At 41.9% G+C, this 22,333-nt stretch overlaps 4 protein-coding genes and 1 long non-coding RNA gene across 8 annotated transcripts in view; 3 read left to right on the forward strand and 2 right to left on the reverse strand.

Moving 5' to 3' along the window:
- gse1b (Gse1 coiled-coil protein b) overlaps nucleotides 1-11,332 on the forward strand; it is a 182,651-nt gene extending 171,319 nt beyond the window's left edge. Inside the window, exons 10-17 of the mRNA XM_052063449.1 lie at nucleotides 1,554-2,182; nucleotides 3,992-4,104; nucleotides 4,184-4,448; nucleotides 5,016-5,129; nucleotides 6,026-6,406; nucleotides 8,065-8,403; nucleotides 8,701-8,804; nucleotides 9,329-11,332. Coding sequence (XP_051919409.1) covers nucleotides 1,554-2,182; nucleotides 3,992-4,104; nucleotides 4,184-4,448; nucleotides 5,016-5,129; nucleotides 6,026-6,406; nucleotides 8,065-8,403; nucleotides 8,701-8,804; nucleotides 9,329-9,469 — 2,086 coding nt within the window. The 3' untranslated portion in view covers nucleotides 9,470-11,332. The remainder of the gene's footprint in view (nucleotides 1-1,553; nucleotides 2,183-3,991; nucleotides 4,105-4,183; nucleotides 4,449-5,015; nucleotides 5,130-6,025; nucleotides 6,407-8,064; nucleotides 8,404-8,700; nucleotides 8,805-9,328) is intronic.
- emc8 (ER membrane protein complex subunit 8) overlaps nucleotides 1-18,814 on the reverse strand; it is a 681,399-nt gene extending 662,585 nt beyond the window's left edge. For 2 of the 3 annotated variants that reach the window (XM_052063550.1, XM_052063549.1), the window contains exons 1-5: nucleotides 18,361-18,814; nucleotides 17,384-17,460; nucleotides 17,224-17,293; nucleotides 16,731-16,825; nucleotides 16,297-16,645 (exon numbers count right to left, since the gene is read on the reverse strand). In XM_052063550.1, coding sequence (XP_051919510.1) covers nucleotides 16,486-16,645; nucleotides 16,731-16,825; nucleotides 17,224-17,293; nucleotides 17,384-17,460; nucleotides 18,361-18,573 — 615 coding nt within the window. In that variant the 5' untranslated portion in view covers nucleotides 18,574-18,814 and the 3' untranslated portion in view covers nucleotides 16,297-16,485. Of the gene's footprint in view, nucleotides 1-14,779; nucleotides 15,769-15,838; nucleotides 16,646-16,730; nucleotides 16,826-17,223; nucleotides 17,294-17,383; nucleotides 17,461-18,360 lie in introns of those variants that run through there. The other variant, XM_052063548.1, reaches the window with a different exon arrangement.
- gins2 (GINS complex subunit 2) lies at nucleotides 11,583-13,526 on the reverse strand. Its single transcript, XM_052063554.1, has 5 exons — nucleotides 13,369-13,526; nucleotides 13,143-13,257; nucleotides 12,925-13,024; nucleotides 12,703-12,829; nucleotides 11,583-11,919 (listed from the first exon to the last, which is right to left on the reverse strand). The coding sequence occupies exons 1-5, from the start codon at nucleotides 13,456-13,458 to the stop codon at nucleotides 11,791-11,793; spliced, it is 561 nt and encodes a 186-aa protein (XP_051919514.1). The 5' UTR covers nucleotides 13,459-13,526; the 3' UTR covers nucleotides 11,583-11,790.
- Nucleotides 12,914-15,444, forward strand: LOC127599550 (uncharacterized). The gene is made up of 2 exons (XR_007962132.1): nucleotides 12,914-13,063; nucleotides 13,195-15,444. It is a non-coding gene; the product is annotated as an uncharacterized LOC127599550 (long non-coding RNA).
- A 24-nt stretch (nucleotides 18,815-18,838) lies between the features above and the next one.
- On the forward strand, nucleotides 18,839-22,201 carry LOC127599541 (cytochrome c oxidase subunit 4 isoform 1, mitochondrial). 2 transcript variants are annotated; one of them, XM_052063557.1, is made up of 5 exons: nucleotides 18,839-18,930; nucleotides 19,796-19,872; nucleotides 21,396-21,560; nucleotides 21,640-21,771; nucleotides 21,888-22,201. In XM_052063557.1, the coding sequence occupies exons 2-5, from the start codon at nucleotides 19,797-19,799 to the stop codon at nucleotides 22,022-22,024; spliced, it is 510 nt and encodes a 169-aa protein (XP_051919517.1). In that variant the 5' UTR covers nucleotides 18,839-18,930; nucleotide 19,796; the 3' UTR covers nucleotides 22,025-22,201. The 2 variants fall into 2 exon arrangements, with proteins under 2 accessions (XP_051919517.1, XP_051919518.1); XM_052063558.1 differs by having other exon boundaries at nucleotides 18,847-18,935.
- Nucleotides 22,202-22,333: the final 132 nt, after the last annotated feature.

The following is a 22,333-nucleotide window of genomic DNA, read 5'->3' on the forward strand; positions in this document are numbered from 1 at the left end:
AGTTAGACCTTTCAAATTCTCCACGCTTAAGACCCATTCACTTTCTCATCTGTAAATAATGTAAATAGCTTGTTGTATCACAATAATAATACAGTGAATCACCTTTTCTCCAAACATTAACTTCAATTGTATTTAAGCTCATACATGTTCGTCAAAGTGCAAACTTTGCATCCTTCAGTTTCAGGACCAATGTTCATTCATCAAAACAAATATGATGAATCAAGAATTAATTGTGATTTGTCTTCATATTGAGTCAGTAATTTATCAAATAATTGTCTCGAGCTGCCACACAGACTAGTGTGTGCATCGAAGGCCGAGATGGGGACAGTGGTGGTACCACCGGTTTGACGTTCCCGAGGCTGACGAGCTTCAGAGAGTTGTTTTCAGACAGCACTGGAAAATGATCAACCCTGTCAGAAGAATCGCATTGACTCTATTTCTGTCCACGCCAGCTTGTGTGTCCGACATGCGGGCAAGACTGACAGCTATGTTTAGGCGATGATGCAGAGTGCAAAGTGGGGTCCTGATAACTGCTGTTTCATGAGTTCTGGTTGGGAGGGTTTCATACAGGCAGCGGGTGGGACGGCTAAGCTACACAAAGGTAGATTCTTGACTAATCCTGTCAACCTGGCACAGCATAAGCCTCCGACGTCCTCTCCTTTGTTCCGTGCATGTGGTGTTTGTGTGTCTGACAAGGAGCTGGGTTGTGGTTAATGCTGAACTAGTATGGCAGCTGGGAGATGCACATCTACTGTCACTGTTTCAATGGTGTAATCCCTGACTGACATGATAGGCTGCAGATTGCAGAAAACACACTTTTAGTGTCACTCGCACAAATGTCAACAGAGGTAGGGGGCACTGATAATTTGGCTGTTCTTGTAGTAGTAGAAGTAGTGTGTTCTAATTCTACTGCCAATACTGTACATTTTAATCTGTGTCTGTTTGCCTTTCTTTCTCGACTGCTGCTGTTTGCCTGAAATCATCACGCTCTGCTGCTTTTAAACGCAACAAAGACATATATTTCAACTGCAAATTTTAGATTTGATGATGATGATTTTAGGCCTTTTGTCATTTTTTATACAACAAACAGTACCCGAGTACCCTTAGTTTTCACATTTGGGGAGCATATTGATGAGATTTATTTAAAATGTAACAATTACCTAGAATACCTACTCATACCTACCTCCATCATCGTCAAGAATGTGTGAGGCTGCAACACACATTGTTCTTCACTTTGCCATTCAGCACAAGTACTTCCCTGCGAAAAGATGAAAAATGGCAGCCTAATTGTTATCCCGTAATCCTTTTCTGTCATTTAATATCTCAAAAATATCTCTTTGACTTCTATAAATGCGGTCCACCCGCCTTAGATAAAAAATGACCAATTACATCTGGAGGACATAGTGTGCCTTGGCCATATCCCCTCTTTGCTCTGGGCTACTGCGTCTGTGCTCACACAATGCAAAGCATCGAGTGATGTGTGTTGAATGCATATCGTTGATACTTTTTTTCCCCTAATCAAAGTATAAGCATGTTCCATTATGTGTTCGCAGACTAAATAACCACGAACCAGGAAGCCGAGAACTCCATTCCCATTTAGGTGCCCCTCCGCCGCTCATCTCCCCCAAACCCTCCCAGCCGCCACGCGAACACCACCCTCCACCTCCCACAACTCTGTGGAACCCAGCATCTCTCATAGAGACACCCTCAGAGTCTCGACGCACCCATGATCCCTCAGGGATGGGACACTATGAGCTCAGTCGGCTACCGTCCGGCCCCTCCAAGTATGAGGATGGGGCCAGAAGGAGAGATAGTGGGGCAATGGAGAAGTATTTGCAACCCAGAGGGCCTCCTGGCCTGCCAGAGCCCAGTACATTCCTTGCCGATCTGGAGAAATCCACCCACTCTTTCTTCAACCAGCAGCGGGCGTCCATGTCCCTGACCAGCCAGTATGAAATGGAAGGAGCAATCAAAAGCAGCGCTGGACTGAAGAGCCTGCAGGGCCACAATCGTCACGGGCAAGCAGTTGGCACATTGTCTGGGTCAGGTGGAGGACAGGTAGCCTCACTGGAAATGGCGCCAGACACAATGCTGATCTACGACGAGCTTCTTCAACAGCACAGAAGGCCGGTCAGTAAACTGGATTTGGAGGAGAAGAGGAAGAGGGAAGCCAAGGAGAAAGGTACTCCCGCAGTCGTCACACAACACTTTGCCATGACGCACTTCACTGAGGGGTTCAGTTCAACTCAACGTAGTACTTCAGAACATCATATCGTAGTGGTAGGATGTTCTGAAGTACTATGTTGACGCAGGCGTGATTTGGTGTCGTTGGCAAAAAAGTGTGTCTACATTTTCTTTTGTAGTCAATACGATAATAGTCAAGTCAGAGTTGATTCATCAGTGGGCAACTGTTTGCCATCAGCCTCCAAATTCAAGCTCACTCTCCCAATCTGAGGCATATGCTCTTTTCCGGGTTCAGTCGCTTCAACGCCGTTCAGGGGTCACTCCTTAAGACGTTCTATAACTCGGTGGTGGCCTCGGCCATCCATTATGGCATTGTCTGCTGGTCAGGCAGCATCTCGGCCCGGGACAGAAAGAGACTGGAGCGAATGGTCAGGAAGGCCAGTTCTGTCCTGGGTTGCTCCCTTGACACTCTGGAGGAGGTGGGCAACAGAAGGATGCTAACTAAGCTAAAAGCTATGATGGCCAGTCCCTCCCACCCCCTCCAGCCCGCCCTGACAGCACTTGGTAGCTCCTTCAGTCAGAGACTGTTACACCCGCGCTGCAAGAAGGAGAGATACCGACGCTCGTTCCTACCGACTGCTGTCAGGCTGATGAATAAAAAATAACAATCATAATAATAATAATAATTAAATGATGTGAAGGTAAATTGTAAATAGTACTGCGATTTATCCATTTGTGTTCATATTGTATTTAATTGAAAGATGTTTGTTGTTGTTTTTTTTTTCTCTTCTTCTTTCTACATACATTCTTGCTGCTGGAGGCTGTAAATTTCCCCATTGTGGGACAAATAAAGGATATCTTATCTTATCTTACTTATCACATCTTGCATTCAGACACTTCGCATACAGAAAGAAGATTGAAATTGAAGAAGTCTAACAACAATTCCCGAAACTGCAGGATAGCTGCTCTCAACATGACAATCATTTCTTAAAAACTACGAATAATATGAGGGGAAAACGTTTATGCACTCATGTTTTGCAATCAACTGCAATTGTGTGGATTATTGCTCGAGTTCTCCAAGTTCCGTCTGTCCGCTAAGCAATGAAGATGTGGTCGAATGTGATTTATGATTGGATGAGTGAGTTGAGAGCTGAACCATCTCGTGTGTCTGCAGGTGAGGGATGAAGGGTTGAACGAAACACGAATTGGATTTGGGATTTTTTTTTTTTGGGAGGGGGGGTTGTTTGTTGTTGGACCAGCGGGAACCATTCATTTTAACAACAAAAACGTTAAATAACTGCCGTTCGTCCTCATTTCATCGAGAAAGCAAACGCTGTGTCCTCTCTCTTTTTTTCTTTTCCAGCAAGAAGTTTGGCGAACTAATGATTGATGTTAGAGTTTAGTCTGTTTGTCAGCTTGCATTAGTGGATGCTTTTTCAGATGCAGAGACACTTGCTGCTTTTTCTTTGTTTTTTGGTTTGAGGATAGACTTGCAGATTTTTCAGGGGACCGTACTCCTGTCTCACTTTTAATAATCCACACCCTTGAGACAGCGCTGCTACTTTACTCTGCGGACCCAACAACCGTTGCTTTGAGCGTGGCGTCCGAGTTGTTAAAGCCAGAATACATGATTGGCTCTGAATTGACTTCTAGCTACAACCGTCATTGCGGAATGGTAAAGTCAACACGTCGACAAGTTGGTTGAGCCCCTAGTATGTACTGTAAATAATGTTTTTATGAATTGCATATACTGCGAGTGTACTCCTGAAACCAGGACAAACTTTAATGACCTGCATGTTCTCTGCAGGTTACTACTATGAGCTGGATGACTCATATGATGAAAGTGATGAGGAGGAGGTGAGGGCACATCTCAGAAGGGTAGCAGAGCAGCCGCCACTCAAACTTGATGACTCCACTGAGGTACGACACCCACCAAAACACAAACAAGAACCTTTGACTTGGCAGAACCATTCATTTTTGAATCATTATTTCTGTGCAGAAATTGGACTTCCTGGGAATGTTCAGCCTAACCACTGTGTGCCGGCGGGAGGAGCTGGTGCAGCAGAAAAGAAGAAAGCGGCGACGAATGCTCAGGGAGCGCAGTCCCTCACCAGCTGCCTCACAGTCGAAACGCACAGCTCCTCCCCCGCAACTCAGCACGCGCTTCACCCCTGAGGAGATGGACCGAGCACCAGAGCTGGAGGAAAAGAAGCGCTTCCTCACTATGTTCAGACTTTCCCATGTCACCCTTCAGCAGAGAAGAGGCGAGACACTGTCATATTTTTAGATTGTTTCATCCTATCCGTTGGTATTTTGCATCCACCCCCCCCCCCAGCCCCCGTGTGCTACAGTGATCTATCATTTAAACTTCACAGCATCGACAAAGCGCCCTTTACACGCCCCGCTGACATCTTCATCATTGACTCATATCTGTGTTACATCTCATTCCAGCAGAGCAAAGCAGAACCATCTCATGCTCATTAGCTCTCCGGCCATTGTAGTCGTTCTCAGCGGGCTCCACAGCTCGCTGACGCTTCACTTCAGTCGAGCGCTGTCTGCTTCAAATACAGCCGCCTCTCATTAACATCTTGACTCCAGATACCATCATCTCACCCTCACTTTCCTGTATTGTTAAGAGCGTAAATAAGATGCATGCATAATGCACTTTTACCTTAGTTTGAGAGGACTGTTGATTCATTAGCCCTTATATTACTCTTTCCTGCTTACAAATGACAATGCAGTGCCTGTCAAAGTATGCTCGGGTTAAGGAAACTCGAAGCTTGTGAAATTCTGTCGATTCATTTTCGTTGTACTCTTTTTCCACCTTGTAGATACTGAAAGGGCAGTGGAGCTGCTTCAAGCAATTAAAGAGAAGAGTATAACATTGGATACCATCAGACATGCCCCTCATCCGCTGTGCAAAAGCCCCCCAGCGCAGCTCTCTGGTGAGACGCATGAAACACGTCCCCATTCCTAAAGTATTGCACGAGCAAGTTTATTCACTTAAAAAGCGCACGTATTCTTCCAAAGAACCAACATGTACAGGCATACATTTCTGCACAAAATGAAATCTCTGGGGCGGCCGACAGTCGAGTGATTAACTCATTCAGTACCAGCCAATTCTGGACCAAGTCTGAAAAGACGTTTGAAAACGTCTTTGGGCGTGAATGAGTTTTAATATGTCGACTTTACAGTGCAGAGGTACTGGGTTCGATCCCAGCTCCGGCCTTCCTGTGTGGAGTTTGAATGTTCTCCCCGTGCCTGTGGGCTTTTTCCGGGTCCTCCGTTTTCCTCCCACATTCCAAAAACATGCGTGGCAGCCTGACTGAACACTCACAATTGTCGCTAGGTGTGAGTGTGGATGTTTGTTCGTCTCTGTGTGCCCTGCGATTGGCTGGCAATCAGTTCAGGGTGTCCCCCGCCTACTGCCCGAAGACAGATGGGATAGGCTCCAGCACACCCCGCGACCCTTGTGAGGATAAAGCGGTTCGGAAAATGGATGGATGGATAAAATCTCTGTCCATTCATAAAAGAAACTGTCATCAAAAGACATTCACAAAAAAGCATATGGAGAGAAAGAAATACCCATGCCAAAGAGACAAAACAGAAAATGTGAGCCCTTTAACTGAGGCCCAGAATAGTCTGTTTCCCAAAACCTAAAAGTAAAAGCTAAAATGGCCCTGCGACTGACTGATGACCAGTCTAGGGTGTGCCCTGCCTCTTACCCAGAGTCAGCTGCGATAAGCTCCAGCCCACTCTGTAACCCTTTGTGGAAAAAAATCAAAATGTACACAAAGTTGTATGAGTTGACATGGCCTAAAATATACTGACATTGTTTCAGATTCTGCCTGCTCCCAACCCACCTCAGAATCAGAAGACCACCACGGTGTCAGGCTGCATAGCCCCCCCTCACATTGCCCGCTGTCCCCATCCCCTAGTGGCAATTCAAAAATCCTTGGGGACACGCTAAGACCAAAGGATCCTCCTTCTCCAGCTGTCTACCCAGACAAGGCTCGGGGGCCTACCGAGGGGCCAATCTCCAGGAGGAGTTCCAGCCTGCTGAATAGCTTGCGGCCCCCGCTCCCTCTACAGGCTAAGGAGGGTGTCCACAGCATGAATGGACGCACCAAACCCTGGGACAGCTTCACCCCGGAGGAATTTGCCCAGCAGTTCCATGAATCTGTGCTGCAGTCCACTCAGAAAGCACTACAAAAACACAAAGGTAAGAACTGCGTGTTGATCAGTGGGGGGGGGAATTGCTTCCAATACTTAAGAATTTTTTCCTCGAGTTCATGTTAGCTTGTGTTCTTACAAAACATGTTCCGAGACAGTACTGATAAGAGTCACAGAGGCATTTTGATTTAATGGGGGAAGTTTTCACTCAGTTCCACACAGCTGCCAGCAGGTGGCAGACTAAACAAGAAACGGTGACATCATAATCCTGATACATGGTCATCCATCATACATGTCAAATTTACGATGCAAAATTTAATCTAGAATTTAATGGACATAAATAGATAACAAGGTGGGTGAATGCACATAATTACTACAACTTTGGGAAAGAATGAACTAGCAAAACAAGCCCACAATTATTAATAACGCTTGACAAAAAAAAAGCTCTCCTCAAGACATGCTGCATATTCCAACTTTTTCAAACTACACAAGGCTAGAAATAAGTGGTTTTGCCGAGCAGTTTGCATGCCTAAATTTGCATTTTCCGTCTCATCAAAACACAATAAATAGCAAAACTACTTTTCCAATAGTTCAATGCGGAGACAGTCCCCAAAAGTCTTGCTTGGCTAGACATAACCGTGACACGCTTACGTCACTGACACGGTGATAATCGGCAGGTTTAGGCACGATCCGTGCTACTTACACTGTAGCGGCTAGCTAGCAACGACTGCGGCTGGCGACTACCGCGGCCAAACGTGTTGCCTCTTTTGCTCTAATTCTGTAGTCATAGCCTTCATGGCAGCGAATAAGCTACACTTCTTTCAAGTATCGTTCTCACGCGGGGATTATAAGGTGTAATTAACTGGGGAAAAGATGGCGAAGCCCATGCTAATTGCTCAGATAACCTAATGTTATCATGAAAGAGCGGCATTAAGTGCTTGGGTGATGAAGTAAACGATTCATATTAAAGTTTGACTGGAACCATGTTTATGTGAAGCATATCCAACTTTGAAGAGCAAAATAGTGTCTGAAGAGAAAATTATGCAAACTTATGCTACAGTTTTTGCTAAACAGAGCCGCTAATTGATCTTAAGGCTTACCATGCATCAGCTGGGAGGAGTGGCCTAGAATATGGATATCTAGGATAAGTGGTTCAGAAAATGGATCTTTGTGCGGATAAATGAATGATTACAGTATAGTATAATATTGTTTTTCACAATTGAGGCCTGAGTTTTGATTTTGACTTTTGAGATTTGCTCAACAAATCAGCACGGGTCATAAATCAAGATAGGAAGCAAATGTATAATTCCAGCTCTACTTCTTCCGCTCTTATTACAAAATGCAATAATTGGCATTTTTATACCTTTGCTGTGGCTCCTATCATTTGACGTGGTCCTGTGAATGACCTTTCTTACCTCATGCAGTGTGCGTGTCTAAAGAGACAAAGAGTTTATTTGAAACGAGAGCATAAAGACTTCCATCGTGATTTCTCAGAGCTTGCATTACTGCCGACCACTTTAAAGTCGCTAAGTCACCCTTGGCTGTGGGACATTATGACAAGTGCTGTTATATTCTCTCTGTTTTATCTTTTCCAGCATATTAGACTCTTCTTTGATAAAATATTGGCAATCATTGGCTCAGAAGGTCTCATATTCATCAATCCCTCCATTCCTTTAGAAGTTTAAAAACCCATCATTGTGTTTTCAGGCGGGGCCGCCGGGATGTCCGAATCGTCTCCCCTGCAGGAGTCCTCTGTGCATTACAACATTCCCGAGCTCCAGAGCACCCCTGGGAGGCCGCATCCGCCGCATTCCCAGTCACACTCGAACACGCATCAGTCAGCTCTCGCACTAGCGCACTCTCACCCTCAGCCCAACGGGCAACACTTCTCCGCATCGCTCCACCGCGACGCCTCAGGGACGAGGGAGGACCTGTCTGCCTCAGAGGACGACGACGAACAGGAGGAGGGGGAGGAAGAGGCAGCGCCAACTTCCAAGTGGCAAGGGATTGAATCCATATTTGAAGCCTATCAGGAATATGTTGAAGGTAAGAATGTAATCTTCCATTATTTATTTAGTTAATCTATAATATATGTAATTCCTGATTTTCAGTGTACGTGATCAGACTTAATAAATTGTAGTGCATTATACACACACACACAGTATAAGACATTTGATAATACTTGTCTTTATTATCCCACGATTATGTTTCCATCTTTCTTTCCCTCTAAACAATAAGTAATGGCGACAACTAAGTCTTTGTTCTTCTTCTAGTTGCTCTGTCATGTTCACGGCCCTCGCGTTTGTTTTTCTCAGCTCACACTCTTTGTGTTTTTTTTCCCAGAACAAAGTCTGGAGCGACAAGTATTGCAGAACCATTGTCGACGGCTGGAAGCTCAAAACTACAACCTCAGTCTCACTGCTGAACAGCTCTCGCATACCATGGGGGTAAGGCGTGCACACACACACTCACACACACTTAGGTTAGGACAGTGCATCTTGTTTACATGCCTTGAAAATGTATTAGCAAAAATAGAATATATTAAAAGCACATATTGTGCATGTATGTACATATTTTGGCATATATCTGGTTCAGAGGTGTCTGGTTCTATATAGCCCCCGCCAGTCACACTGATTGAGGAAAAATTATCGTCCCCTGCAGCATTTAAGTTGCCCATTCCTGCTCTAGAAGTTACTAGGATCCTTTGAATCAAGCAAAATATTTTCTAAATTGTTGTCATGGGTATGATTTCAAACAAAATGATGAATATACCTTCATTAATAAAATCTCTGGCGCCATACCGTGCACGCCTGTGCAGTGTTGCTGCATTATGTTTGTTTTCACAAAAATAAGGTTGTATGCTCTGAATCGACAGCACAAGTTTTGGTGTTGACAAAAAAAGTCACTCTTGTGAAAAAAAGTACATCCCTGACACCAATTGCATTTGTAAAACTGCTTCCTGGTGCTGCAGGAGCTGATGTCCCAGAGGCAGAAGCTGGCCGTAGAAAGAGAGAAGCTGCAATCGGAGTTGGAGCACTTCAGGAAGTGTTTGACTCTGCCGCAGACGCACTGGCCCAGGGGTGGACATTACAAAGGCTACTCTCCCAGGTGACACCCCCTCCAAAAAGAAAAGAAAAAAAGACATCCGATGCCCCACCACTCCTCCCCTAGATAGATACTTCTCCCCCCAGACTGACCATTGATTATGCTAATCCACTCGGCCCTTTGGTGGAGAAGCGAAGGAAGGGCGGTCGGCGCCACAAGCCTAACGTGTGCCAACGTAGCCACGAAAGGAGATTGGCGAAGATGGCGGGACAAGATGAAGTCCTGCTTCTCTCTCTCTCACACACACACACACTCGCACACATACATTCTTCTCTTTCTTCTTCACCGCCACCCAAACAGACAATCCTGCCAACGAGGGAGAACAAACACTCCGAGAGTCCAAAGGAACGCTCGCAGCCATTTCAGGAAGTGACGCCATCGCGGCGGCAGTGCGCGCGTTCCAACTGGACATGCACTTAAGAATAATAGCTGAAGAACTACCTGGTGGTACTGCGTAACAACAAAGACATATTTGAATTTGGACAGAATGTTGAAATGCACATTTTGGGGGAAATAATTAACAAAATGTTTTATTTCAAAATAGGACAATTTGAGAATAAGAATTTTAAAAGGTGCTTCAGCCTTATATTGTATATAATATGAAGACTTAAAAGAATTTTTGTAAGTTTGTTATTTTAATCATTGTTCTTTGAAAAGAAAAGAAGCCTGCCATTTTTTTTAATGCGTTTATGCTTTTTTTTGGGGGGGGGGGGTTTGCAAAAGACGGCCTTGCTTTTAGTGTTTGTACTGCTGCTGGCCAGAACAGCTTATTCTGACAACACGTTGAAGAGTGGGAGAGTAAACACGGGATCTTATCTTAAGCGGCGGCGAGCCGCCACGAGGTGAAGCTTCCTTCGAGGTGCCGACGCTGGCCCTTGCCACCTTTTTATTCATAGCACAGCGTGACGCCCATTTCAGATACTCGGCCTACTTAACAAAATGGTTGCCTCCCACTGGAGTGTGAACACAAACCAGTTTTTGTTACTTGACTGGCTTCGACTTCATTTTTATTTTTTATTTTTTTCAATAGACATGAAGTAAAGCGGCCAGCTGATATTGCTGGTTCCTGAAGACTCCTCCTGAACACACATCCAATAGCATCAAGTGACAGGCCTTTGCCAGATCTAAGCCTTTTTATCCACAAGCACGAGAGGCTGAGTGCCAAACAATTTCAAATTCAAATGATTTAGCCAAAAAAAATAAATAAATAAAAATAAACCATCCAGGATGGAAATAAGCTAAAAAGCCTACAGACTCCCATCTTATCCCACATGCGATGTCCAAGGATCATCCCTAATAATCCAATCCGTTGCCAACATGTAACAAACTGAAAATGACACAAACGCGGATCTGTTTACAGCCTCCTCTGTGGGTTGACTCTGAGACTTGTAGCAACCAATCACATTCACCGATTTAAAATTTCATTGTTTTAAGTCCGTCTCGAAAATGTGCAGAAGGAAAATCATCAAAATGAAAGCACAACACCCCCCCTTTCTCATCATATGAATAAGTGCCTCGTTTGTTTTGGACCGCCGTTGATCAAACTGTAGCTCAAACGTTTCACATCCGCCCACACTAAAAGTCAGGAGCATCGCTGCCTGTTTGAGGGCCAGGTGAGCGTGACCGGGTGGCACAGTACACAGCGTAAAGCCCCACCTCATCACTCAAGCATCCACGCACGGCCACGCCATGGCGCCATTACTCAGCGAAGGATGTCTAGATGCTGTGAAATCCTGTTTTCAAAAGAATTGTTTGTTTGAATCCATTGTAATGTAATATATTCTTTGTTGAATGTAGTAATTAGGTATTTATGAATATATGGATGTGATTTCAGACAAAAAAAGAAAATAAAATATTTCAAAAATGTTCACATACCTTGGTCTCTGTCAAATTCAAAGGTTTGGTAATGGTTTGTCCCAGAGTTTTGCCAAGTACGGAAATTACTATTGAGGCAATGTTGTACACTGGTTAACTGTGAGACAATTGTAATGGTATAAAATGCAACGAGTTCTATGCGTCTCTAGTTGTACCAAAGTCCAACTAGCAATTCTGCCACACCAGTCTACGATGCCAAATAAATGCTTGAATAGCTTTCCATAAATCAAAACCAGGAAAAAAAATCTCAATGAAATCATTATTTATCACATTTTAGCATACACGCTGCATTTGAATTATTCATATTCTATAGAGTCCTAAAATGAGCAGGCATACATGTAATGGACATTGCCAAAGAAGTCTTGAAAATGATGTTCACGATAAAAAGAAGTCCAACACCGTTGTCCCAACGTTGCTTAATTCCTAGTTGACTGAAGCATCGAGACGTGTCCTTCAATAATCCGCAAGTGGCCCCTTACTGGAACCCGGTTGCAGATTGGAGCGTAGTTTGTACATGCAGTTGAGCGAATCGAGGAGGAAGCCTCGGATGGTGTTGATCTCCATCAGTGTCAGGTTGTCCAGCTGTGGAAGAAGAGCAGCAGACTGAGCCCACTGACATCCAGCAAATGTTGCTCATACATTTAAACGTTACATGGAGATGGTCTTCAGCTCCTCAGTCACGTTCGTCGTTCTTCGCAGAGGATGTAGAATACCGTATATGTGAATGAGTGTTATTATATTGTCTGTCTACATGTTTGTTTCTCCACAGTTTGTTTTCAATTGTCTGTTACTTCGAGGGTTATAACACTGACACTGATGCTGTTTGTCGGCCAGTCTATGGCAATTTTTTGTTTGTTGGCATTAAGCTAAATAGACTTTTCTAAGGCAAAGCTATGTGGTTGGTTTTAAAAACAAACTAAACTGGGAATGGCAATGAAAAGCTTGAAGCCCATTTTTAGCACTTGTATTTTTAACAAAAAAAAACATCCTGCTTGCTCATGCTGCCGCTGCTCAACCCTTATTGTTTTGTGTTTTTTGTTATTGTAAAGTGTCCTTGGGTGTCTTGAAAGGCGCTTATAAATAACATATGTATTATCATATATAGTATATTCTTAGTTTTTTTTTTCTTGTTTGGCAGTAAGCGTTCTGGTTAGGCCGATTCCCAAATCTTGACATGTCAGGGTTGTTTTTTTTTTAGTAGAAGGAAATTTCAGACAACACTATTGTCGATGTGTCAAGAGACTGCAGGACTCTGAAGGACTGTTGATCATAGCAAACAATAAATAAATTCCCGTTGAAGAGTCTTTGCTGCACATCAAGAGGTCTGGAAACGCCCCTGCCTCAAAATAAAAGCGACGTTCTGACCTTGGCATGAGCTTCCTGCTGAGTGATGAAGCTGTCTGCAGAAAGGCGGAGTTTAGCAATGCGCGTGTCCCAGATGTCTTTCACTAGCGTGCGGATCTCATCGGCTTTGGGAATGTTGTCAGACGCGCTGTGAACAACAAACATACACAAAAGCACAATTGTGTTTCGGGGGATCTTACAGATGCAGTGAAACGAAAAAAATGTTGGCTGACTAAGACCGACTGGTTGAGCAGCAGTTTAGTCAACTCCATGTAGTATGGACAGGGAGCAGGTGTGAAGGTGGCCGCATTTCTCTCAAGCTCTCGCATCTCCTCAAGTTTCTCTGCAACGTCAAGGCATAATGGGAAAGTCACAAGAGCATGTAAGACAAAAAATACTTGAATTAAACAAGCGTGTAGCGTAAAATGTGTCTGGAATCACTGCTGAATGTTTTCTCTCACCAACATCCATCCAGTCAGGAGGAACGACTCGACATTTCTGTCTCTGTTTTAGGTTGAGGGCAAGCCACACGGGGACATTCAGCGGCAGACCGGGATTGAAAGGTCCCAGGTCCCCCTGCAAAGATCAACGCACTCTGTCTGTTGGCGAGAAGCTACTCGACGCAATCGTTTTGGTTGAATCCAACTGGTAATAGCCTAATCGTGATTGATTGACAGAGGTACTCACCCCGATCAAATATAATTTGTCGAGATTGAAATTTGGGATTATCTTCACCAACTCTTTCTCGGCGAGGAACTCGACCTCCGAAGGGTCCATAGTTGACTGTTTAGACAGAGAAGAAATGCATCCGAAAACTTTGATAGCTTATCGTTGCTAGCATCAACTTTCCCGCGCTGGCTGGAGACTTTCAGCAAACAGGAACTGTACCAGGAGATAGAGAGCCGCGATTGGCTAAACGATACGACAAAGTGATGACGTCCTAACCTTTCGTCGAACGGGTGGGTGGGCCATGTGGTGGTGAGATATCGTCGTTGGTGATATATCGAACGTTGTTGTCACCTCCACATTGGATGTGGCAAAATTCTAACAGAACTTAAAATATATCTATATCATTGGCTGCGTTTGTAGCTCATACAGCGATCCCCTGACTTACCGAGTGAAGCATTGAAATGTCACTAATGTGTTTAAACTGGCAAAAATGATCACAATTGTTATATGCGTATGAATTTATGCATGTGCGTGTGTAAATGGGGGGCATTGATCAACTGTGCATCTTGTCAATTGACCCTATACAAATTGGTCAGTTTGCTCTTAAAGGCAGATCCGACACATGCAATATGTTAGATAAAATGACGTATCGTTCGAGACCGTGTCTACAGTCACCGACACATGTCTATGGGTGGACTAGTAAAAGGCGAAATGAGAATGCGTCGTGTCAGACATGAGAAAACACCACGAGATGTCAGCGTTGAGTAAGATATGTGGTGACATGGCATTGTGAATTGATCTATGGTCAAATCAAGTCAAGTCATCTTTATTGTCAAATATGCTCTATGTGCAACATACAGCACAGATGAAATTTCTTTCCTCTCAACCACAGCAGAGAGAGGAGCCGCTGTGGGTACCCGCACCGCCATCAACAGAACAGTTAACATAAAATAAGTACTTCTCAATACAGTATCACTTTTGTAACGAAATTGATTGACTTATTAATGGAATGTACCGTTGCTTACACTGTTTTTATTTCCACTTTTTTAGCAACCAACTGTATTCATTGAAATTAGATTCTTCTACGGAAACGTTTGTACTTTTTAATTAACCCATGATAAATCAAAGAAATAATTGTGTTTTTCGCTCCAACCACCCCCCGCTACTTACCAAAAGATATATATTATGAAGTACAAAATAAATTAAATAATAGTATTTATGTGTATGATACTAATGGGTGGGGAGTGGGTGATTGTTTATACAACTCATTAGCTTTAATAAATGATAAATGTAAAACTTCAATACTGTATTTAAAAACATTTTTATGTACTGTATTACAAAGGGCTGTTTGAATTTGAACATTTTGATCAACTCAATGGCAAGTGGCTTACCATTCCCTATTTTACCACCCAAAATGTTGAAAGTTAAATGAGTGCCATTCGTTGTTTAATCAGCAGAAATCAAAGCAAAACACAAAATCTTAATTCATATTCCCCTGAATGTGATTTAGTTGAATATCTTCCCAATGATAGTGCATTGCTAGACAAGTACCTTGAGTGTTACAGAGACCATTCAGTTGAAAATAATCTGTAAAAATGCCATGATCGTACGTGGCTGGTTACAGGCTATAGCTAACAGAGTCCATATTCACAAATACAAGTGTTGCACTGTATGTTTACATTCATAAAGTACAATGTCTTCTGATTTTTAGATGGAAGAATTACAACAGCTCTATTGAGCAAACATACAGTACATAAAACAAAGCAATACATCTCTGTGATCTTGAGAGGAGTTTGAATAACTTCAAAATATCAGTCTGTCATTGCTGGTGCATATACAAAAGAATACAGTACAGTAATTTTAAAACAATGTGTGTTTTGGATGCGTCAAAACAATGCAACAAAATGTTACAGGTAATTATATATTAGTGGAAGTAAAATAATATCCTACAAGTTTAAATCTTTTACAGTTGTGCCTTGAAAGACGAGAGATTCGACGACTTTTTTTTGCTAAAACTATATAAATCGGCATGTATTTTATTGTATTGTAAGACTTGCAAGTGCTTTATGATGGCAGTGAACCGATTTCAGCTCATTTGACAGCAGGCAGCAATTTGGCAGATAGTTTTTCCAAAAAAGTAGCTTCAAGATTGACATTTGCCCCCTCGAAGTTTACTGTCAAACTACAAACTGTCAAACTAAACATAAAACAAAGACAATTACCGTACTTGTTAATGTAAGCAAACTGGCATTTATTATGCCTTACTAAAGTCTGTGAGCTTAATGCTAACACACAATGCCAAAATACATAGACAGGCTAACAAGCAAATAACGGTGTCACCATGGTTTTATACTTTAGGCCACAAATATTTGAACACAAACGAAGCAACATATGTAGACAAACAATATTTAAAAAACACTCATATTATTTATTCTATGCAGGGAAAAAAAGAAATATTACTGCAGCTTACAATATTTAAAAAAAAAACTCATATTATTTATTCTATGCAGGGAAAAAAAAGAAATATTACTGCAGCTTACTGCGTCAGTAAGAAAGTCTTCTTTGTGTGTCTTATACTGCCCCCATGTGGCCAAGACACCCAGAAGATGAAGCACAATATCCACTGGATTGACACAAACTGACCCCAACTATTTTATTTTAAACAACCTATTATCTCATAACTATGAATTCATAGTCAAATATTAGTTTGCCATTTTTCTTGTTAAAATAAACTACCGGTACTTTTGTTTTGCATCACGTGTGAATTAAATTAATCTCTCAAGGCACTACCGTATTTTATCTCAGTATGGCTACTTCATTTAGAAGTAAAGAACAACATAATCAATCAAATATTTTCTATGTTTCATTATTTATTTAAGACTATGATTAAAGACACGGCATTCTCTTTTTTTTAAATGCATCGAGACACATTATGTCTGCAATGACTGCCCAAAGTGCACATCAGGTGCTTGCCCTTGAGATCAGTTGCCCTAATCAAAGGTCGGTGTTCTACATATTCTGGGCAGTGCCAGAAGTTAAACTGGAACTGTCCGGTTGAGTATCATGTGCTCCCGTGCCAGAGGTAGCAGAAGCAGCTGTCATCATGTGCTTGTTAAGCCTACACAACCAACAGTTTTAACACAGGTCCAGGACACATTTGTTAATCACTGGGTTGGTCCAATCGTTCCTGAGGTCATCCAGGTGATTGTCAAAGTCGATCAAGTTCTCGTAGGACCTTCCCTCCAGAAGAGCTGACGTGATCTTCTGCGCTTCGCTCCAGTCCTCGAAAGAGTCACTGGAAACATGGAGAAACAATTCAAGGCAAGGTACCGTTTGACCCATGACTTGTTTTGAATGCTATAAGTATGAGAAATACTTACAGATTGACATCCCTGCTTTTCCATTTATTTTCGTGAAGGTCATAAATGAGCACAATGGGTTCGCGGCAACTCATTTTTAATCTGCTGCTGTCCACCTGAGAACAAGCACAAAAAATGCAGTGGATTTAAAAAGTCTATACACCCATAATTTAAATGCCAGATTCATGTGATATAAAAAAATGAGACCGATATAAACCTTAAAAAAAATTCCATTATTAATGTGACCTGTACCCTGGACAGCTCAATTAGAAAAAAAATTAAATTAAAGATTGGAGGTAATGATAAACAACTAAGACTGTTGTTACACCAGTTTTGGCAGTGTTCAGAGTCGCATTCAAATTATATACTGCGGGATCGAGCAAAAAAAAAAAAAAACGTGCAGTTGTAACAGAAAATTATGCGGAACAACAAATGGAGGCGAACATGGGTCTACTGTACAGCATTGTTACATAAGGGAGAGGGACAGTAAAAAAAGTTGGAATTATATTTTTACCATAACAATTGCGGCTTCACTGAAGCATTCAGAAATCCTTGCTGCAACTTTTTCTGCAACCTGGTTGAGTCTGCAAAGGAGAGGATAATAAAAAACTAGAAAAGTACTCTCCATGTGTTTCTATTGGTTAATATATATATATATTTTAAGTTCTCATTACCTAGAATCCTTTGTGCGTTCATTGGCTTGATAGTATCCAGCGATGACATAATTGTTTTCTTTGCACCAAGTGTCAATCTGAGAAGAACATAAGAATCGAGGGGTTGTTTTACGAGGACAACACAAGACAAGACTATTACCGAGATGGGCAGGTGAGCATTTTCATTTCTCAGTCCAGAAACATTTCAGGTCCAAAATATTGACATTTGTTCCACATGGAGAAAATCAATAGCAGAGCTGTGGGATTAGAATGCTATAGCGAGTTCAACCATATGCCGATCAAGATAATTTTTTAACTAGTCCCATAGGAAAGTGGTTGCGATTTAGCCACCCAGACACGGCACCTGGACTATGTGTGACGCGATGCGAAATGTCCTATAGCAGTAATTCTCAAATAGTAAAATCATCAGAGTCTCCCTTGTGGCATGCAAAAAAAATCACTGAATTAAATGTTCAAAATGTGCATAGTGTTGTATGGGTTTCAGTTTTTTAAAAGACTACAGTACATTTACCGTTAAGATGTATTTCGCTTTTAAGTACAATAATTTGTATGTAATCCTTTTCTAATATTAGTTTACAAACATGTATTTAAAATCTTATTGAACTAAAATGAGCAATACATTTGAATCTTTGAGTCCTTTTTTTTTTAATTTAGCTACAGTGAAGCACAGAGTTAACAAAAATATTCAATGGCATTTGAGATTGACTGAACCGGAGATTTTTTCATAAACACCACGATTTGCCTAACTATGGTGTATTGATTTTGTTGTTCCTGTGGTTCATGTGGGGCCAAGTGTGTTTTGATGGTACATAAGTGAATTAAGGCTTTTTTTAGACTTTGGATTTTAAACACGGTAAAACAAAACGTCTTACCTGACATTAATCAATACACTATACACTGCTGAAATAAACACAGGATGCCGAGATCAGCAATATAATACATGCAATATATCTTGATAGTGACAAAAAAGGACTCACCAGTGTTAAAGCAACTTCTAGCATGGGTGCAAGAGCCAAAGTGCCGTGGAAGAGCGGCACACAGTCCACACACAAGACAGGATCGTGGAGACTGTCTTTCCTTCTCGCCTTGGCTTTTTCTGCAACCAGTAACCCGTTGACGGCGCTGTGCGGATACTTGGCGGCATGCAAGAGCATTTTACAGTATGCCTGACTTGTCAGCTGAATAGGCATGATTGTGAAGGAATTGGGTAGGCTCTTGTGCCACACGACGTAAAAATACTTCTGACAAGTTAGCTAAATATATCGCATATCATACCAGGAGAAAAGTAGCACAGCACGTTTTTTTAATAATAATTGATTCGATTCAGTCTACAACAAAGTGGTCAGATCAGCTCAGAGTAAACTTAAGCTTATCTTATGTCCTCCGAGCACACTGATAACTGAACCGGTGAGGCCGTAAACCAAAATGCTGTACCGTAAAATGACAATGGCCGTCGTAAACAGATTTGTAATATATGACAAATATAGTACTTCCGGTCGGCTGCACTTCCTCCGAGAATAACGGTGGACGGAAGCAAGGAAAATACAGTAAGGTCCTTAACCTCATCTTGTTTCTCACAGTTCAAATTCATATTTCGAGATTTTTTGAGTTGTCGCTGTTTAATTGTATAATCTATGCACTAATCTTACTTTTGTCGCCACTTTTAGCCGCAATCTACAACGGCACACTGGTGACTTTGTCAAAGCCCATCGAAGCTAGCGCTAGCTGTTAGCATTTAGCAGCGGCATTTGATTTGGAGCGTTTCTAGTGTTTTTCTCTCATCACCCCCTCATGCGAACGGTGTTTTCCACGAGCGAAGCAAGTTCCGAACCATGCATTGTTTTGTGATACACCACCAACAGCAAGATTGATGTGACTGAATGAAGCCGGGGCGCTTTGACCTTGCGTGTGCGGCTAATGCTAACGTTAGCCAGGCATAAATGCCTCAATACGAGAAGTCAGCCTATGATTATTTTTCGTACCACCCAAAATTGTTTGTGGTAAAATACCAAAATGATTTGAGTACCAGTTATTTCATAACTTAAACTGTACAATTGAACGGCATTCAATTAAAGTAGTGTTTAACATTCTGGAAAGTTTTGATCATTTAAATGACACTGTCAAAAAAAAAATGGATAGTATGTTTCTTTGGTTTGTAGCCGCATTTCATCATATTGAGTTTTTTTAACAGTTTTTGTTTTTCTTGTTTTGTTTTGCAGAGTGGTTAAGTATCAAATCAAGGGCATTGCTTTGTAAATCATCATATGATTTCTTCTGATTGCGAGTGCACTTACTGTGGTGGCTTTTAAGTACAGTACCTGCCCTTTACACATACTTTGCCGACAACTACCCTCAGTGTTTGCATATCAACCCTGTGACATGTATAAATAGTTTTTTCTTTTTATTCCACAGAATGCTGGCAACAAGAGCCCTGAGTCTTGTTGGCAAACGTGCCATTTCCACTTCTGTCTGCTTACGTGGCAGTCATGGTGAATATCACATTTAATGATGTCCTCAATTTATTGTTGGCCTGTAGCATTTTTGTTTTTAACCTTTTTGGAAATCGAGAAAAGTCACAACACATATAACCAGCAAGACGAGTCCAGTTGCTTTGTTCAACCTTCGCAGATTGCCACGACCTGGATTATTGAGAATCTTCACAATGGGGAAAAAATTGCAAACATGTTAGAAATATTGATATTGTGACAGTAAGTTAAATGTGACAGGCATTTTAGGCTAGCCTTACAGCTGTGGCTTGTAGGAAAATCAAATTTAGGATGGCATTTTGAGTTAAGTCATATGTACCCTGGCTCCTTATCTTAACCCAACAGTCTTGAACGTGGGTCTTTAACTGGACAGTGATTTAAAGCCGGCACATAGGTGCTACTGTTAAATCCAGCTACTTTTATCTTAGGCAGCTGGCAAAAGTAAAGCCTCTCATTTCTCAAGAGCAATTTGAAATGGTCATGCCTACATCACATCTTTGCTGGATTACTGATTTGCACTGTACTTTGGAGTCTGACAATGCTCCATTAAGCTTCTCCTGTTGGTCCAGAATGTTGCCACTCACCTCTTGACTGGTACACGTAAGAGGGGCCACATAATTCTTAGTCTGGCATCACTTCACTGGCTGCCTATACATTTTAGAGTTCTTTTTAAGATCATATTATTTGTTTTCATATTTTTAAATGGCTTCGCGCCACCTTACCTCTCTGAGCTCCTCCGCCAGTGCGCACCCGCCCAGTGCCTCAGGTCTGCGGACCAGACACTATTAGAAATACCAAGAACGAAGCGGAGGCTCATAGGGGAACGAGCTTTTTCAGTTGATGGTCCCTCTCTCTCTTTGGAATGACCTCCCACTGAAGGTTTGGCAAGCCCTCTCATTGCCCATCTTTAAAACTTGTTTTAAAACTCATTTTTAGTCTTTGACATTTGATTTTTAGTTTTACTGCTCTCGTGCTTTCTACCATTTTTGTGATTTGTTTTACTGTTTATTGTATGAATTATTTTTGCCCCATGTACAGCATTTCGTATACAGTGGTGGTTGTTTTCAAGTGCTCTATATATACAGTTGAGTCGAGCGACCTTTACATTGTACTAGTTGAATCAAATAGTGACACCCTCTCCAATAAACATTGTGCTTTAATTAGTTTTTTTTCACTTGTTTAAAAAAAAACCTTGTGAAATAGAAGAGACATTTTAAATATTTAGACACAAACCAAAAATGCAGAGTTTATTATAGTTTGGTTTCTAGTCGCACTTTACTCCAAAAATAGCAACACCTTTCAACCTGAAAACGGCACACAAAAAGATTTTTGTTGGTTTGTTCTCAAAATGACACAAATTTTGAGCTTTTTGTTGCATTATTTTGGTAAAATTATTTGGGAATTTGCATTATTTTGGTAAAATTCTAAAAATGCAAAATCAAGAATGAAACGGCAACAAGGCACCTAGTTTGGTGTACAGTACATTTATTAAAGCATTGTCTTAATGAATTTGTGTGTCGATGTAGGTGTTGCCAAGGTGGAGAGCTACACTCTCCCTGGTTACTTTGACACGCGGGAGAACCCCCTTCCCGATGTCAGCTATGTGCAGAACCTGAGTGCAGAGCAGCAGTCGCTCAAGGAGAAGGAGAAAGGCTCATGGGCCGCACTCTCTAATGAGGAGAAGATAGCATGTAAGTCTTTGCATCGATGAAGGCGAATCGATCTTGCATCAATGCATAGTAACATTTCATTCGCTCCCTCCCCGTTTAGTGTATCGCATCAGCTTCAAGCAGAGCTTTGCTGAGATGAACCAAGGATCATCTGAGTGGAAGACTGTACTTGGTGGGGTGTTTGTCTTTTTTGGCCTCACTGGCCTGGTGGTGTTCTGGCAGAGGAAGTTCGGTAAGTTGATAAATGTTTTCATTATTATAATGTGATTTTTTTTGTCTTTAATTCCCTGAAAAAACGTACACAATAATTACACTGTTGTTGACAAGTCTCTCTCTGTGTCTTTTCAGTGTATGGACCAGTTCCTCACACATTTGAGAGAGAATACAAGGAGAAAGAGTTGCAGAGGATGCTGGACATGAGAATGAACCCCGTAGAAGGCTTCTCATCAAACTGGGACTACGAAAACAAGCAGTGGAAGAAGTAAATGAACAAGCGGACCACATCTCACATTTGAAAATAAAAGCTGAGCAATGGAAAGATTCAACAATGCCTGCTTTACTGTATTGTAACAGCCATCTACTTTACCTCTGTGTGTCCATTGTGGAAGACCTCTTCCTCTTACGTTCATTGTATATTACAGAAATAAAATATGAATCCTTAATGTGTGTCTGAAAATGCCTGGGGCGGGGGGTTGCACAAAATGTCCCCAAGGCCTCTTGAGAGTGACATGTTGATGACCACCTGAACTTCAGAGAACAGGCCTATGCATTATTCATTTTGCCCCATTAATAAA

The sequence above is a fragment of the Hippocampus zosterae genome, chromosome 4 (genome assembly GCF_025434085.1).
Source record: "Hippocampus zosterae strain Florida chromosome 4, ASM2543408v3, whole genome shotgun sequence".
Classification (NCBI taxonomy): Eukaryota; Metazoa; Chordata; class Actinopteri; order Syngnathiformes; family Syngnathidae; genus Hippocampus; species Hippocampus zosterae.